At 31.3% G+C, this 17,070-nt stretch overlaps 1 protein-coding gene across 1 annotated transcript; it reads right to left on the minus strand.

Moving 5' to 3' along the window:
- Positions 1–1,662: 1,662 nt before the first annotated feature.
- On the minus strand, positions 1,663–4,836 carry LOC105802915 (mannan endo-1,4-beta-mannosidase 4). The gene is made up of 5 exons (XM_012634819.2): positions 4,358–4,836; positions 4,063–4,257; positions 3,398–3,520; positions 2,395–2,600; positions 1,663–2,311 (listed from the first exon to the last, which is right to left on the minus strand). Exons 1-5 carry the CDS (start codon positions 4,706–4,708, stop codon positions 1,951–1,953), a joined length of 1,236 nt encoding a protein of 411 aa, XP_012490273.1. The 5' UTR covers positions 4,709–4,836; the 3' UTR covers positions 1,663–1,950.
- Between the last annotated feature and the right edge of the window lie 12,234 nt (positions 4,837–17,070).

A 17,070-nucleotide genomic window follows, 5' to 3' on the forward strand; every position in this document is an offset into this window, starting at 1 on the left:
ATCTCACCTAAAGGTGGTCTACTGTTTCAGGGTTCAACAAATGCATCACAGACCCGACTACAATATTACTAAAATAGAAGCAAAAGAAAAACTTTAGAAATACAGCAGCAACAGTATGCATATGATTTGATAAAGAAAATAAGATCCTGGTTCAGGAAGCAGCTTAAGTAATCAACCCATTTACATGTTTCTCAGCTATGAAATGTTTGGCTATGAATTATGAGCATATTCATTTAGAGCATGAATAAATAAACACCTTAATTCCAACTACCCTTGACTTTTTCGGCTTATTCACCTTCAAACTCTTAAGCTACACTTAATAACAATCACTCCAAAATTGAATGAAGAACCGATCCAAGTTCCTTGTACACGACAGCAGTTTGAGCCATCCAACTATTGCTTGCAAAGCCGTATTCAGCCTTTCATAATTTATATTTAATTATATGTGTTTCAGGATGAAATTGATAAACTATCTAAGCATTGAGGACTAAATGTATTATTATACTGGTTAAAAAAAGTTCACACCAATCATTTAACGAAGAGTGACCAAAATAAAAATAACCTAAAATATTAGTGATTAAATTGAAATTTTTATAATTGTGTGACCAAAAAATATTAATAATTGAGTGATTAATTCTATAATTTACCCTTATAATAAAAAAAATTGAGCTAGAAAATTTAATAAACAAAGAACAAATCCCAGTAAATAGATAATATCTTATATCTCAGCTCGAAAAGTAAATTTCTTCTGTTTTAAAATAAAAGCAATAGCTTTGGAATATTTAAACAAATGAAAAACTAAACTCTTGTTTTATTGATTAATAATTTTGCCTAGTCTCAATGGAGTTTGGTTCACTTTAATTTTAAATTACAATTTATTCTATTATATTAGCAACAATGTCAAGATTTAAATTTTGATTGTCAAAAGATGTTTGATCATAAAATTTATCCAGATTTGAATGAAATGCTTTTATTTGGACAACTCCTTTAAAATATAGTGTATGGTATGGAATATGGATATATCTCTAATATGAGTTAATTGTGCAATACCACAAAAAAATGTCAAGATTTGGTGTGAGATTTTTATTTACAATTTTCCTCTCATTTTAATGTCAAAACAAATAATGACAACGTTTTATCATTCACTTTTATAATTTTGGTTAATTTTCTTCTAAGCCATAACAAATAATATGTTTTAAGCAATGCTATTTAAATCAACTAGGTTAAAATATGAGTTGAACTGGTTTTTAATTTTTAATAATTTATTTAATCAAATCATCCGGACCAATTGAACAGATGAACCGATGGATTGGCCAATTCGATTACCGATCTAATTTTGAAAAGCTTGGTTTTAATAAAAAAAATATTTTTATTCTTTCTTTTCTTTGTCACTTAGTTTAAAACTTTGGGTTACTTTTCCTCTCAATTTTAGAGATTTAAAATTAATTTTCTAGAAAATAAAATATTATAATATTCAAATTTTATGCCAAGAATTTAACATCCATTTTTCGAAACTGTAAAAGGGTGAAATGTAGAGAGTAGATTTAAGTTTGAATGAAGTGTGGACAACATATAATATAACATAAATTTGCTTGAGATTTGCAAGTGCCGTGAATATGGGCACCAGTTTGTAAGATAAGCTATGTAATGTAGGAATGAGGATGCCACCAAATTTCATCGTTTCAAACATAAGGATTGATATCTTAGAAATTAATGCTTCTTAGTTTAAGCTCCAAATGGTGAAAATGAAGGGTCTCTTAATGTAAATCCCATGTAATAAAAAATTTGCTGGTTTCAAAGTCCTTATTTTGCATGAACAGCCTCCATCTCTGACAAAACAGTAGTAGAGCTAGTAGCTATCTTCGTTCCAATGTACCTAATCTCATCCAAAGATTTCTCCTGTCGTATTAAAGTAACAATGTATTTTTTATTAAGGAATGATTGTGAAGTTCAAGTGAGAGATGATAGCAATCGAGACTGTTGAGCAATGACAGAAGCAGTGGAAGGGCTCTGTTCCAAGACAACTTGGTAACCATCCCCCATGTTATCCATTCCAAGGCTCAAGAGCTGCCAAAACAGCCCACCGTCACATGATCCCCCATTCCTGGCACTGCTGTAGATTGCTTTGTAAATCCTCTGGAAATACTCGTTTCTTTTCTCTAAGCTGTAACCTGGCAGCTTGAAAGACTTGCCAAACTCTCCTATTACCAGTGGTTTTTTCAGCACTGAATTGCAGTCCATGGTATGGGCTTCAATCCATTTGTCTACAAAACCAAGCTGGGCCTCTTCGCTTGAATTTGTCGATGGTAACCTGCAATTGCAGCATTTAATCATAACAAACATTAGTTTTAATCCCCCATGGAGAAGAGCTACTGAACTGAATTGTGATATTACCATTGCTCAGGGTATATATGGATAGTAGCAAAATCGACCTCGGGGATCTGATTATTGGAAATGAAGTCGGTCCCAATGGAATAGCTATTTGGATTATACTGTTTCTTCTCTGGCATCGATTCCCCATAGAATCCTTCAAGTCCTATTTCCAGTAGGTGATAATTATCAATGGACTTCACATGTGCAGCCATTTCTTTTACCCAATTCTGTAAATTATATTCAGCAAAAAAGGAACAAGTTGTTTAGCCCTGACTCTACAATTTTGATATGTTCTAACATAAATCAGCTCAGTATGGGAATTACAAGTATTAAACAAATAGTTCATACAATTAGCTGTATAGCAAATTCCAAATTTTGGTAAGATATGATTGAGAAGTTGGTGAAATATAAAAAGTAGGTTATAAAATTTGGGTGAAGTGGGCATAAGAAAATGTCCAACCACAACCTATTAGAGGAAACTTCAACAACTTGAAGGAATTCCAAACAAACAGAAAGAACAAAAGCAGCAAAATTGTCTGTCACTACGAAACATCGAACCAGGATTCCGATTCTCAATTGCTCTTAGATGGTTTCTTCATATGATTCCCCTGTGGAGTTACATGCGTGTATGCTACGCATTCCAAGCCAAAACAGCTTTTAAGTTTCTTATCAATTTACAACAAGAAGAAACCAATATTTTCCATCGCTAGTCTAGTCACTTCTTATCCGTGATCATCCACCAATGTGAAAACTCAATTGGGTTTGGTTCTTTTAGCTGGAATGACTTGATTTCATTTTCCTTGAATTGAAATTAAGGTCAATCCACTGTAAACAGAGCTAATCTATTTGATGTCTTTTCTCACCTTTACTACTTTATTACTCGCTACTTCTTTCTAGCTAGTGTTCACATGATGATCAGAAAGCACATTTGTAACGCTATTGCAATTTGCATGCGTCGCTTTTTTACGTGTCGTAGACAAGACTTAACATGATGCAACTGGCAAAATTAGCTCGAAAATCGAACCTGAAGATTAGCTCCAGATGGATCACTGGGGCAACGAGGCTCGTTCATTAGTTCCCAAGCAAAGATGATAGGATCGTCTTTATATGCCACTCCAGTAATCGTGTTGATTCTCGTGAGCACTGCCTGCAATTCAAGTTCTGATTATTGGATACTGTACCTGCTTGTTATATTGTATGACTTATTAAAAACATATCCAGCGTATTATACTATATGTAGATAATGGCGATAGGAATAATCGCAAAGTTATAAAAAAGAAAAATAAAAACACCTAAATTTTTCATGGAAAACACTTATCTAAAAAAAATCACTAAAAAAAAGAAATTCACTAATTTTAGAAAACAGAGATCAATTTTGTTTTCTTTCCATCCTAACAAAAGTGTAAAAGGTTTGACTATTGAAGTCATTGGATGTTTAAAGTTAGGTGGATGAAGGCAGGAATCATAGAGTGGACCCAACCAGGTACCAGGGACCTGGCAAAGTCCCTTGGTTAGGTTCTCAGTTTTTCACCATCCTTGCTAAACTGGACAACTTTTCATGAATTTGAAGACCAAACCCAAAGAAACCGCCCCGAATTAGTTGCAAACATTTATTAGATGGGAGAAAATGGGGTTCGTGAAATTAATACAATTACGTTACAGAAAATCAAAAGCTGTAAACCAACGTACCGTAATATGATTCTTGTAGTATTTTTTGACAACAGAGTCTGTAAAAAAATCATCTTCTTTGCTCAGGTTCCGACCTCGTTGCTTTGCCCATTGAACGTATTTATCTTTTCCTCCGAAATCTTTGAAGTTATTTGCCAAACTCAGAATCAAATGAATTCCATACTTGTTAGCTTCCGCTACAACAAAGTCCAGTCCCTGTAAAATAATTAACCATATAAGAAGGAGAACCCCTTCCTTTTATTGTAATTTATAAAACTGTAGCCAAAAGATAAAAAATTGAAGTCATCTGTGCTACCTTGAAGACGTCTTCATTGTAAGAACCAGGGGAATTCTGAAGAGGCTTGTAATCACCATCGTTAAACGCCCAAGTTCTTGCTATGTTCATGCCATACTTGGAGGCTTCTCGAAATGCGTCAGTAACCTTGCTCCTCGTAGAATTGTCAGACGCAAACATCATCATCCAATATGCATTGAAGCCATTCAAGTAGAAAGGCTTTCCATTTATGACAAACTTAGTTGCTGTTGTTTGAACGAAGCCGGTGCCGCCAGCATCAGCCCGAGCATAATAAATTCCATGGCGGAAGTCCATCGTCAGGATGAGGACTAACAGTACGATGAAGCTGTTAAACCAATGACTTGCCTTCATATTGCACAGACTTGGAAAGCTTGGTTATGAAATTACAAGCAGAAAACGAGATGGAGTGGAACATATATACACAAGAGAATGAAAACAAAACTTGGAGAGATTGGAGGTGGGGAATGTTGGTGTGGTCTAAAATAGGAATAAAAATTTACAAGATACAATACGGTACAAAATAAAAACATATATTATGTGGCACACCGGGGGTGGATGAGAAAAATGATGAATAAACAAATATATTTAGTGGATAGTTTTTTTTAGATGAAAAAATAAATTATACTTGATTTTATATTTATTAATTTTTAAATTTATTTGTGTTATAACAATTAACTTATACACGATGTTGGGATAAACTAGTGGTGCATAGAGCCACTAAAGATGGAGGTTTAAGAGCTAGTTTTAGCAGAGTGATGATCGTTGCTTGATCTCATATTGTTTGTACGTCCGGTTCTCTCTTTGTTTCTCTTGATTAGAGGTGTTCATTGGTTGAGCAGAGCTTAAATATTATATTATCATACTTTATATGCTTGTTCAAGTCTAACCTGGTTCAAAATATGAGCTTAAATTTTTATCTAAGCATGTCAATATTTGTAAATGACTAATCCAAATCCATTTTAGATCCACTCATATTATTTATAATTTAATATTTTATATATTTATCATTTGTTGAAATTTTATATATAGACTAACTTAATATTTTTTTAATGTTTTCCTTGTAGTATTATATATTATAATAGATTTAATTTTTATATGTTATATATTACATAACATATATAAAAGTAGCATAATATAATATATTAAAAACTTAGAGAATGGGTTGAGTGGGGCCAGGTTCAAGCATTGAATGTTTGAATCTGAACCCAAGCTTAAAAATGGTCTCTTTTTTTTTTTGCCCAAGCCTATTTTTTTAGTCTAATATTTTAATCCAAATCCTTCTAAATTTCAAGTGGGCTTTAGAACTTGGATACTATATAAACGTAACATAATATAATATAATACAAACTTAAAAAACAGGCTGAGTGGGGTCGGGCCCAAGCCTTGAATGTTTGAATTTAAGCCCAGGTTTAAATAGTCTAATTTTGTTTTTTTGCCCAAGCTTATTTTTGAGCCTAATATTTTGGCTCAAATCTTCCTAAATTTCAGGTAGGCTTTCGAACTTGAATGGGTAGTCCGACTATTGAACAAGTTCAATCTTGCCCTCTTAATCTTTAGAAGAGGAGATATTTATACAAGAATGAGGGTTTGGAGTGGGTTCTCCATATCATGATTGATTCTTTAGAAGAGCCCAATTTAGACCCAAATTAAGGTATGGTCCAAACATATTCCAATGTGGGGTTAGAGAGTTTAGAAATCGAAAGTATTAATAAGATTAAATTTGATGTGATGACTGTCATTGGTGGAGTCATGATGATGTTCTCTTTGTGGCGTCAAGGTGATGGGGTGTCTCTTTTAGGCGATGTTCTCTCCATAGAGGTATTACAATTACCCCCAGTCAAAGAGAAGTTTATAAAATGAACTTATTTGATACTATAATTTTGGGGTGATGGGGTGTATTTTTTAGGTGAAAGTAAAGTTTCTACGATTTGGCCACTTCAGAACTGAACTCCTTTCACCTTAAGTAAAGATCTTAAGTCTTTTGAGAAGAGCTCAATTTTGTAAATTTTGAGCAACATGTTTTAACCCTTCACATTGTATGCTTTTTTTGTACTTTTCTCATATGCTTTTAAAGTTAATCAATTTCCTTCCTTTTTTCCTAGTAAGTCATTTTGCATTTTTTTTTTGTTTTTAAAAAAGCTTTTAGCTTTTGCCTCTTTGTTTATTTTCTTTTCTTGTTATCTCGCTTCATAATAAACCATGGCAAGTTCATCAAAGAAACCAATAAAGGAAAATGAAATTTCAAGAAAATGACTTTCCTACTTCCAATTACTGTATTTAGTGTACAACCATGACAAAAAAACACGTCGTGGGTTCTTCAATTTAAAAGGATTAGGGGTTCCCATTATAGATATGGATTTGCCACTAGAGAATTGTTAGAGCTGTGACCCAAATTCTTATTAAAATAAAATACAAGTCACAAGATAGGGGGTCCACGAGGGTGAAGGTCGAAGCTGATCTAGTTGCTTATACTTTAAATGCGACTGAAGAAATAAATAGAAATCAAAAGCCATCTACTTATTCCGAGGTAGTTAGTTGTGAAGACTCAGAAAAGTGGATATTTGTCATGTAAGAAGAGATGGAGTCACTCCACAAGAACAGAACATGTGATCTTGTGAAGCTTCCTAAATGTAAGAAGGTTGTTTATTGTAAATGGTGTTTAAGAGGGAAGAAGGGACTCTAGTGGTTGAAGAACCCAAATATAAAATAATACTTGTCGCAAAGGGTTACAGTCAGATTCCAGGTATGGACTTCACAGATGTGTTTTCTCCAGTTGTGAAGCACAGTTCGATTTGAGTCTTACTTGGTATTGTAGCCATGTATGATTTGGAGCTCGAACAGTTAGATGTAAAAATAACGTTTTTGCATAGAGAACTTGATGAGGACATTTATATGTAACAACCAGAGGGGTTTACAATCTCAGAAAAAGAGGACTATGTTTGCTTACGGAAAAAGTCTTTTTACTGTTTAAAACAGTCACCAAGACAATGGTACAAGAGGTTTGATTCCTTTATGACTTCTCATGATTTCAAAAGAAGTAACTTTGGCAGTTGTGTTTATTTTAAGAAAAACAGTGATGGTTCTTTTGTGTGTCTACTCATCTATGTTGATGACATATTGATAGTGGCAAAAGATAAAAGAGAGATGAGAAAAGTCAAAACCCAACTTAGTGAAGGATTTAAAATGAAGGATTTGTGAGTAGCAAAGAAGATACTTTGTATTGAGATTTTCAGAGATTGAAAAGCAAGTAAATTGTACCTAAGTTAGAAAGGGCACATTGAGAAAGTTCTTTGTAGGTTCAATATGCAGAGTGCTAAGCTTGTTAGTACTCCTTTGGCGACCTATTTCAGATTCATCAGCTTTGTCTCCACATTCAGATGATGAGATTGTTTACATGTCAAATGTTCTATATTCTAGTATAGTAGTATCTCTTACGTATACTATGGTTTGTTCACATCTAGATCTATCATATGTAGTCAGTGCAGCTGTAGATACATGGCGAATTTCGGTAAAGAACACTGGAAAGCATTTTAGTGGATTTCGAGATACTTACGAGGCACTACTGTTGTTTACTTACAGTTTGGAAGAAATAGAGATGAAGTCATTGGGTATGTTGATATTGATTTTGCTTGAGACCTTGACAAAAGAAGATCTCTCACAAATTATGTCTTTACAATTAGGGGTTGCGCAATCAGTTGGAAAGCCACCTTGCAAACTACTGTCACTTTGTTTACCACAGAAGTTGAGTACATGGCGATTACTGAGGTTTGTAAAGAGCTATTTGGTTAAAGGGGCTCTTTATTGAACTTAATAAAGGCCTTCAAATTAGTATAGTATTTTGTGATAGTCAAAGTGTCATCTTCCTTACGAAAGATCAAATGTTTCATGAGAGAACAAAGCACATTGATGCTCGGTATCATTTTGTTCGTGATATTATTGCTCGTAGTGATATTGTTGTGTGCAAAATTAGTACTCATGATAAACCTGCAGATATGATGACTAAGCCACTTCTTATAACCAAGTTTGAGCATTGCTTAGACTTGGTTGGTGTTCATTATTGAAGATAAACCCTTAAGGGGTTTCATGAAAAAGGTGGAGAACTTGTTTATTGAGAATTCATGTCAAGGTGGAGATTGTTAGAGTTGTGACCCAAATTCTTATTAAATTCAAATACAAGTGGCAAGAGAGGGAATCCACGAGAGGGAAGGTGTTTACTTTCTCTATTTGATATTGATTTGAATAAGGTGTTTCAACCTTATTGCATTACTTCTATTAGATGTTGATTATAATAAGGTTTTCTAAACTTATAAATAGACGCAATCTATACTCATTGTGATCATTCGAATTCGACATAATGAATTTTTTTCTCATCTGCCTGTGGTTTTTTTCCCAAAAGGGTTTCTACATAAAATCTGTGTGTTCTATATTTCTCTCTATTCTTGCCATTATCGATATTCTATTTTCACAAGAACATTCATCAATTGAGCAACATCATAGACAATGAAAAAGGGATTCTTTTTCTTGTCTTGTACATTTTTTAATTGCGCTTTCATTTGCTTCTCTGTATATGGTTCATGGAGGTGTTAAACTCCCTTGGTGCGACCCAAGGGTAGCTTGTTGTCGATTCCTAGTTCCATTTGGTGGCATGTTTCTTGATCGTAAAATATGGAATAGCTTGACTTGAGTCACTTCCAAAACTTTTACTTCCATCAATTTTCTCGCAAACTAGGCCAACAAGGCCTTTACTATTTCCAATACCACAAGAATGTGTGCTCACCAATCTTTGATAAACCAAATAGTTGTTATTAAGATAAGGGTCGGTTTATCTATATGAAAGATATATCGGGCATCTTTCTTTTCCCATAGCGATGAAAGAGCTTGGTACATGAAAGTTGAGTAGGGGTGCCCAACTTGGAGGATAAAGTTGCTAAGGGACAATATAATAGTTATAAGCTAGGGTCCTCATTTGCTCTCATTGATTTGTTGAAGCTAAATCTTGTCTAGGTAATTTAAATGCTTGTGGGTTACTCTATGTTGGGAATTTGTGCCCTTAGTATAGTTATTTAAGCATTTATACTTGTAATTTTTCAAACAGAATGGTTAATCAAATTTCATATATAGTTCAATTAATTTCTTTTGTATATTTGTCCTATTTGGTTTTTGCACGACAAGGAAAAATGAACAAAACATATATTGGCACATTAGTTACCTAAGATTTAACCAATACTAAGTTGTATCATAAGGGTGAGTTTATGATCCAAGAAAACAACTTAATTAGTAAGTAATCTAAATGGTACATAATCTAAGGAATCAAAATGAGCAAATTATTCAGTGGACTATTATATTGTCTATTAAGTCCAATTGGGAAGATAATTTATCTTGGGTATTAGAGCGGATATACATCGGACATGACCTAAATTGAATTGATCATGGATCCGTTGGTATATTGGGTATATGAATTATGTATGGCATGAGTTCACCTACAATAGTGGAATTCATAGCTCAATTAAAAAGTAAATGATATCTTATCATCGACATTGTATGAATTATAGAAAATGAGTGTGGTTATAGGTCATTAGTTAAAGACGAATGATTGTTATTAATATTTGTTAGTAATAATATTTTTCATTGTGCAAGTTGCAATGGTGGTTATGAGATAAAATATGAGTATTTTAGATTAATAGATTTAACCCAAAAAGATTAAGGATTTAAGTTTTCTATTAAATATTATTTTAATGTGTATGTGTAGCCCACCACATAATGTTCTAAAGAGATTTTAGGTTTTCTATTAAAATATTATTTTCCCTCTCTTTTTGTTCAAGTAATACTCTTGTGATTTTCCCTATAAATAGAGATTATGAGATTGCCAAATATTCACATCAGTCATATATGGATACTCTGTCGAAATTTAGGAAAAACTATTTAGCTACAAATAAATTCGATTTTTCGTAAGTACTTGTGAAAGTAATTTCGATTTTGGTTGCCTTAGAGAAAGTGAACTTTCTCCACTAGAAAGTTATAGTTTTCATTTAGTGTTTCGTTTGAAATAAGAGCTCATTCTCTTCGAAACTGAGGGTTCAAAGGTAAAAAAGAAGATCATTGGTTGAAAGCTAAGTATCCGCTAGTCTCATTAGTCTAAGAACATATGTACTATGTTTGGTCAAATTTATTGCTATATACAACACAACAAAGGTTCATATTTTATGAAATTTTTTGAATTTCTATTATGTAACAAAACTATTTTCATAAACAAATTTTCCAACGTTCTAGTTGTGAATGAATGGATCACTCAATTGTCTATTAGGTCTTTAATTCTTGTAAGAAACTTTCACCTTTTAATGCAATGATGTTAGTCGAGTGTTATCCTATAAACTACCAAGCCAATTTGTCAAAGTTACCTAAAGGCCTTACAAAAAACATTGGGTACCAACTTCTAGCATGCTCTCACAACATCATTGGAAATAACTTGCACTCGAGGGTGTCAAAGGTGCTCATAATCCTTATGTAACTATTATACTAGTGTAGATGATCCATTGGATTTTTCGTTCCCTTGTATGTCTCTTTTGGTGGTTTAAAGGAAACTAGGACTGGCTCTGAAGCAACTTAAGAATTCAATGGATCATTTGAGTACTAGTTTGATGAAACTTCTCTAGGCTTTGCCAATACTTTCAAGAGGTACATTTCCCTCCTCAATACCTCCATTTGCCGCTTGAAAGGAGGACTAATCAATGACATGCCCCTTTTTTTCTAGGTTGCAATCTACTCCCATTCTTCTTGTTCTACATGGATGATTCCTATGCCCAATTGTTGATATGATGCTACACCCACTGTTTCTAGATAACCTCATTTTACCTTTAACTCACGAATAATTTGAGCTTTTTGTTAGATGGTTTCTTTCTATTAGTTGTGTTTTCTAGCAATATCTTAAGTTACTATTGTAGCTCAGTGTATTACTGGGTCATGAGCGTATTATTTTGCATGGTGGGGTTCATAACCCATGAGGTTGTAGCTGTTAGTTACCTTTGGCAAGTTCATGTTGATTTGAGTAATGTTGAAAATTTCTAGATGGTTGCTCCACCTAAGGTTGTTCGTAGTATTCTCACTGACCAAACAGTTGGTCATATTAGTCGTAAGCAGAATAACTTTGATATTTCGCCCTTGGTTCTCGCCGCTAATAATGCTCTTATCCATAATCATGATAGTAATAACTCTCATGATTGTGTTGGTTATCTCAACATCTATATTGGTTCTGGTAATGTTGAAAATCTCTTCTCATACTTAACCTCGTTTTCTTCCACTTCCGAAATGTTCTAGGTTGGTTAAGCCATACTTTTCAACTAGTTTCTCATAGATGACATTAATTCATATAAAAATTAAGTTATACAAAAGTATTGTAGTAGACTATCATGGTGGTTCACATCATTTGTGGTGTAGAGAGCCACTAAGGATGGAGTTTTAGCATAGTAATGATTAATGGCTAATCTTGTATTGTCTATGTATCTTGTTCTCTTTTGTCCCCTTCATCTTAGATGGAGTCACCTTATATCAGACGAGGTGAACCACACATGTTCATTATCCTTTCCGCCTTATCCAATCAAGCCATCAATAGAATTTTTTAATTAATTTTTAGTTTATTATTCTTCAATAAGGGTCTGTTTGTTTCATTGAAAATGGTTTTCGAAAAACGATTTCTGGAATATAACTTACTTTACTGGAAAATTTAATACTTTTTTGTGTTTGGATGAATCTGTGTAAAATATTTTCTGTTGTTTGACAGATTTCTTAAAAATATTTCATAAAAGTTGTTTTCAATGAAACAAACATACATTTGAGGTTTCCTTATCTTTTCATTGTTTATTTGAGTTTATTTTATATCTATAATTTTATATTTTATAGTTTTTGCATATATTAAAAATATTTTGTTAAATTCAAGTTTATTACAATGCCATTTTTAGTTACATGACTACCAAGTGAGTATTTTTATTTAAAATGGGACATCAACAAAATTGACAAAAAAATTAACAATGTCAACCATTAGACTTGATTTTCAAATGTGAAAAGTGGAGAGACTAAATTCTTGAAAATAAAAGTACAAAAACTAAATTGCAAATTTGCGAAGAGTACATAGACTTATGACATATTTTAACCTTTATACTACAAAATATTTATTATTAAAATATTAATATTGAATATTTTGAATAATATTATTTAAAATTATTTTTTAAAATAAATTATTAAAATAAAATTGAAATATTAAAGAATTTATTAAAATAATAAATTATTAATATAATTTATTATATGACTAAATATAAATAATTAAATATGTATGTTTAATAATAATGAAAATATAATATTTTATATTAACATTTTAATAATTTTAAATATTTTTAAAATAAAAATCAAATTTATTATCAATATAATAATATTAAAATTTATTTAACTTTATTTTTATATAAAAATAAAATTATCTCAGTAAATGAGATTATTTCCGGAAAATGACTTACGCTTTTTGAAAGAGTAACTCATTTTACAGAAAAAAGAGTTCATTTTACGTTGATAAAGTTATTTTTGTAAAACAAGCACAAAAAATACAAAATATTTTCCATAAAAGCTTTTATAGGTAAACAAACCTAAATGATTAACTATTTTTTAATTAAAGAGTTTTATGGATTAAAATAATATTAACTGCGTTATTTATCATTTATGGATGCTGACATCCTCCGCGTTTATATGACTGCATGGGTCTGTTATAAGATGGTAATTTAAAAAGTGCTTTACATCTTCACATATAAAATATCCTCAACTGATTCACTTCATTTATTAATTTTAATACTCAATCTTTAATGGTTCTTAAAATTAATTATTTAAATGGTAATTTCATAATTTTTTTCTTTTTCATTATAGGAGAGCTGGTATGAGAATTATCATAATTATATTTATATTTTTATACGTATATTTAAAAGAAGTTGGTACCAAATAAGTGTTTAACAAACTTTTAACAATTATTTCGTATTAGAATAATTATATTTATAACTAATTTAATGATTTTTAATCATAAACACCAACTAAATATTATATTATTAAATATCATAAATTTAAATAAAATTCTAATCAATTAATTATTTAAATAAATTATATTTTAATCCTTGAAATGATATAACATTTTTGCATTTGGAAATAGAGATAGAATTATTCTAGTATGAAACGGTTCGTAAATTTATAAATTATTTTATTTATTAAATATTATCTAAAATATATAATTCGCTTCACGAACGCACATGGGTTAAAAGTACAAATAGGGGTGAGCAAAACTCGATTCGACTCGAAAAAAAATTCGAATTTCGAGTTAAACGAATCGAGTTATTCGAGTTATTCGAATCAACTCGAATATTCGAGTTGAGTTTTCGAATTCGAATAACTCGAATAATTCGAATAATTCGAATATCAAACTATAATATTTTACATTTTTACCCCAAACTCCCAAACCCTTTTACTTTTCCCTCAAAACTTTTACTCCTTCCCACTTTCCCCCCAAAACTTTTACTCCCCTCTCCTCCCAACCCCCCAATCTACCCAAAATTTATTTCCCACCAAAATTTTACTCTCTCATTTATTTTTTCTCAAAATTTTACTCCCAAAAACCCTCAAAACCTTTTATTTTCCCCCAAATTTTACCCCTCCCACTTTTCCCTAAAACTTTTATTCCTTCCCATCCCACCTCCCATCTATCCCAAACCCTCCCCCTCCAATTTTTTTTTAAATACTCCCCTATTTACTTTCCCTCAAACTTTTATTCCCCAAAACTTTTATTTTTCCCTAAACTTTTACTTCTCACCCTTTACTCTCAAATAAAAATCAAAATTATCCAAAAAATCACTAAACATAAATAGTAATAATTTTATTTATATTATTAAATTAAATTTCACATTTTATATTATTTATATTATTGAATTGTTTAGTCATATTGAATATTTATATTAAAATTGAATTATTAATTATGCCATAAAATATTCGTGTTAAAATTTTATATTGGTATCAATTTCACATTTTATTTTTAAAATAACTTTTATTAAAAAATCATATTTTTACATTTAATATATTATTTAATTCTAAAATACATAGTGACAAGAATCAAGATAATTGAAACAACTAAGCAAGCAAAGAAGCTAACCAATATATAAAAATTAATAAATAAATTATGAAGTGATGAAAGTTAATAAAAATTTTGATTAAGGTGGACAAATTTTATTACGATGGGTGACAATGGTTACAAGGACCCAAAATTATTTTTTAAAATTTAACTCGAACAAATATATTCGATTCGATTCGATTCGAATTCCATCTCACTCGACTCGATTCGAGAAAACTTCAAATAAAGTTAGGATGATAAAATGAGATTCGAAAACTCGATTAACTCGAAAATTTTCGATTCGATTCGATTCAATCAAATGCTCACCCCTAAGTACAAATATATTGAACACAGAGAAGTACAGATGTAAAACTTGGCAATGTAAATGATATTTGATGGCCTACTATATTAATTATTTTATTCCATTTATAGATTAAAAAAACATAAAGATTTTCTAAAATAAATATATTTAATAATAAATAATAATTTAAAAGTTTACATTAAATTTTTTAATATAATGTCTACTTCTATTTATACTTTAAAATTCTTCAATCGAAGAAAATACATACTTAAAAATGTTTAAAATTATAATTTTTATTATTATTATAATTATAACGATGTTATTTAACTAAGACTCAACCAACTTCTGAAATTGGGTTTTCATGGCTAAAGAGAAAAATTATTAGAATGAATGTTCTTGACATTTCGTGCAAGAGAGGTTGGCTTTATGGCATTTTGGTAGGGTTTTCTTCAATAAAAAGTAACTAACTATAAACTCATACATAATAAATGAATGACAGATGCCACCAGAAGAATAACTAGAATTAGATGCCTCAATTATTTGGTCACGCAACCATCTTAAAGCGTGTGAATAAGCAAATGTGGCATCTTCCAAACTTAGCTACCCAAAACGACTTGTCAACTTTTAATTGTTGATGTTTTTTTATTTAAAGAAAAAAAAATCTTCATAAATCCCGGCCTCATTCACATTTACTTTTGCGCGTGTGAGAATGATAAAAGTATCATGAAGGTGTTTGTATTACGAGTTTGTTCTTTTTATCTAAAAATATGTAAATCAATCTTTATACATTAGTTTAAAAAGTAAATTGGTTATCTATGTTAAAAATTTTATCCATTTGTACTGTTAAAAAACCAACATGGCTGACAGAATAACCATATAGTGATATGTGATGTGCCATGTATACCTCATGTTGATTTACAATGCCAATTTTTAATAATAGAAATTGATGGATTTTTTAATAGAAGGATCAATTTGCTCTTTAGTCTAATGTACCACTACACTAAAACAGGCTTTTAGCAGCGTTTTTCTAGGCCTTTAGCGGCGCTTTTAAGCGCCACTAAAAGTATTAGCAGCACTTTCACAAGCGTTGCAAAAAGTGCCGCTACAGAAGACACCGCTAAAGACCATGACCTTTAGCATCGCGTTTGTCACAAACGCCGCTAAAGACCATGACCTTTAGCGGCGGGTCTGTCACAAACGCCGCTAAAGACCATGAGCTTTAGCAGCGCTTTTGTCACAAACGCCGCTAAAGACCATGACCTTTCGCTGCGCTTTTGTTACAAACGCCGCTAAAAGACCATGAACTTTAGCGGCGCTTTTGTCACAAATGCCGCTAAAGGTCATGACCTTTAGCGTCGCTTTTATTATAAACGCCACTAAAGAACAAACCTTTAGCGGCGCTTCTAGCAAAAACGCCACTAAAAACATAACATTTAAAAAAATATTTTAAAATCAAATAATATTCATTTTATGATAAATATTATATTTTATTTTATTTTTTAAATTTGAACTTTAAATATACTTTTTAGGATAAATAAAAAATATTATTTAAATTAAATTTTCTATGAAAATTTTAAACTTTAAAACTATATATAAAAATTAATGAATTTAGTTTTAGAATTTAAAATAATAAATTAATAATACAACCTAAAACAATATCGACAAATAAAATCCACAGAACTACATAATTCTGCTCCAAATGCTAATTAATCTTTAAAAGGCCGAAAAAGAGAACTAGTTGCTAGATCAAACAACCACAGCAATAGGCATACCACTGCAGGCCACTATGTTTCCCCAAGGAGTTTGAGCCATATTAAATCTCCCAGTGACACTCCCCTTGCCGCGGATTCCTCTCCTTCATTGTTATCATGAATTCTGATACCAGTACCACTTTTATCTTCTGTAGGTAGTCTTTTTTGTGACTCAGACACAAAGATGGGACCCTGAATAAAAATCCCTTTCAGCAGAGTAAATGGAGTCACGTCATATCTGTAATTATTTAAGACAAACAATGAAATTGTCAGGTTAAAAAAGAAACAGTTAGAAAGACATTTAAGTGAACGACTATATCAAGCACATTTCTGATCATCCAAAAAACTAGAGAATACTACCAAATGAAATATTATCTAAAACAATTCAAGTCTAATATACATGTGCTTCTAACCTCAATATATAGAATCAATCCATTTAGTATCCTCCAAGACAGATTTTAAGGGAGATGCTAACATTAAGAACTTACCATAACTTCAGACTAAGACAGAAAACTGGAGTTTGGCTATTACT

The sequence above is a fragment of the Gossypium raimondii genome, chromosome 11, assembly GCF_025698545.1.
Source record: "Gossypium raimondii isolate GPD5lz chromosome 11, ASM2569854v1, whole genome shotgun sequence".
In the NCBI taxonomy this organism is placed as follows: domain Eukaryota; kingdom Viridiplantae; phylum Streptophyta; class Magnoliopsida; order Malvales; family Malvaceae; genus Gossypium; species Gossypium raimondii.

Bases quoted from the DNA above. Each gene is read 5' to 3' on its own strand.
- LOC105802915 (XM_012634819.2), bottom strand. From the start codon at position 4,708: ATGAAGGCAAGTCATTGGTTTAACAGCTTCATCGTACTGTTAGTCCTC. The intron at 4,258-4,357 runs GTAGCACAGATG...ATTATTTTACAG, and splicing joins ACAATGAAGACGTCTTCAAG to GGACTGGACTTTGTTGTAGC. The intron at 2,601-3,397 runs GTTCGATTTTCG...TATAATTTACAG, and splicing joins CATCTGGAGCTAATCTTCAG to AATTGGGTAAAAGAAATGGC.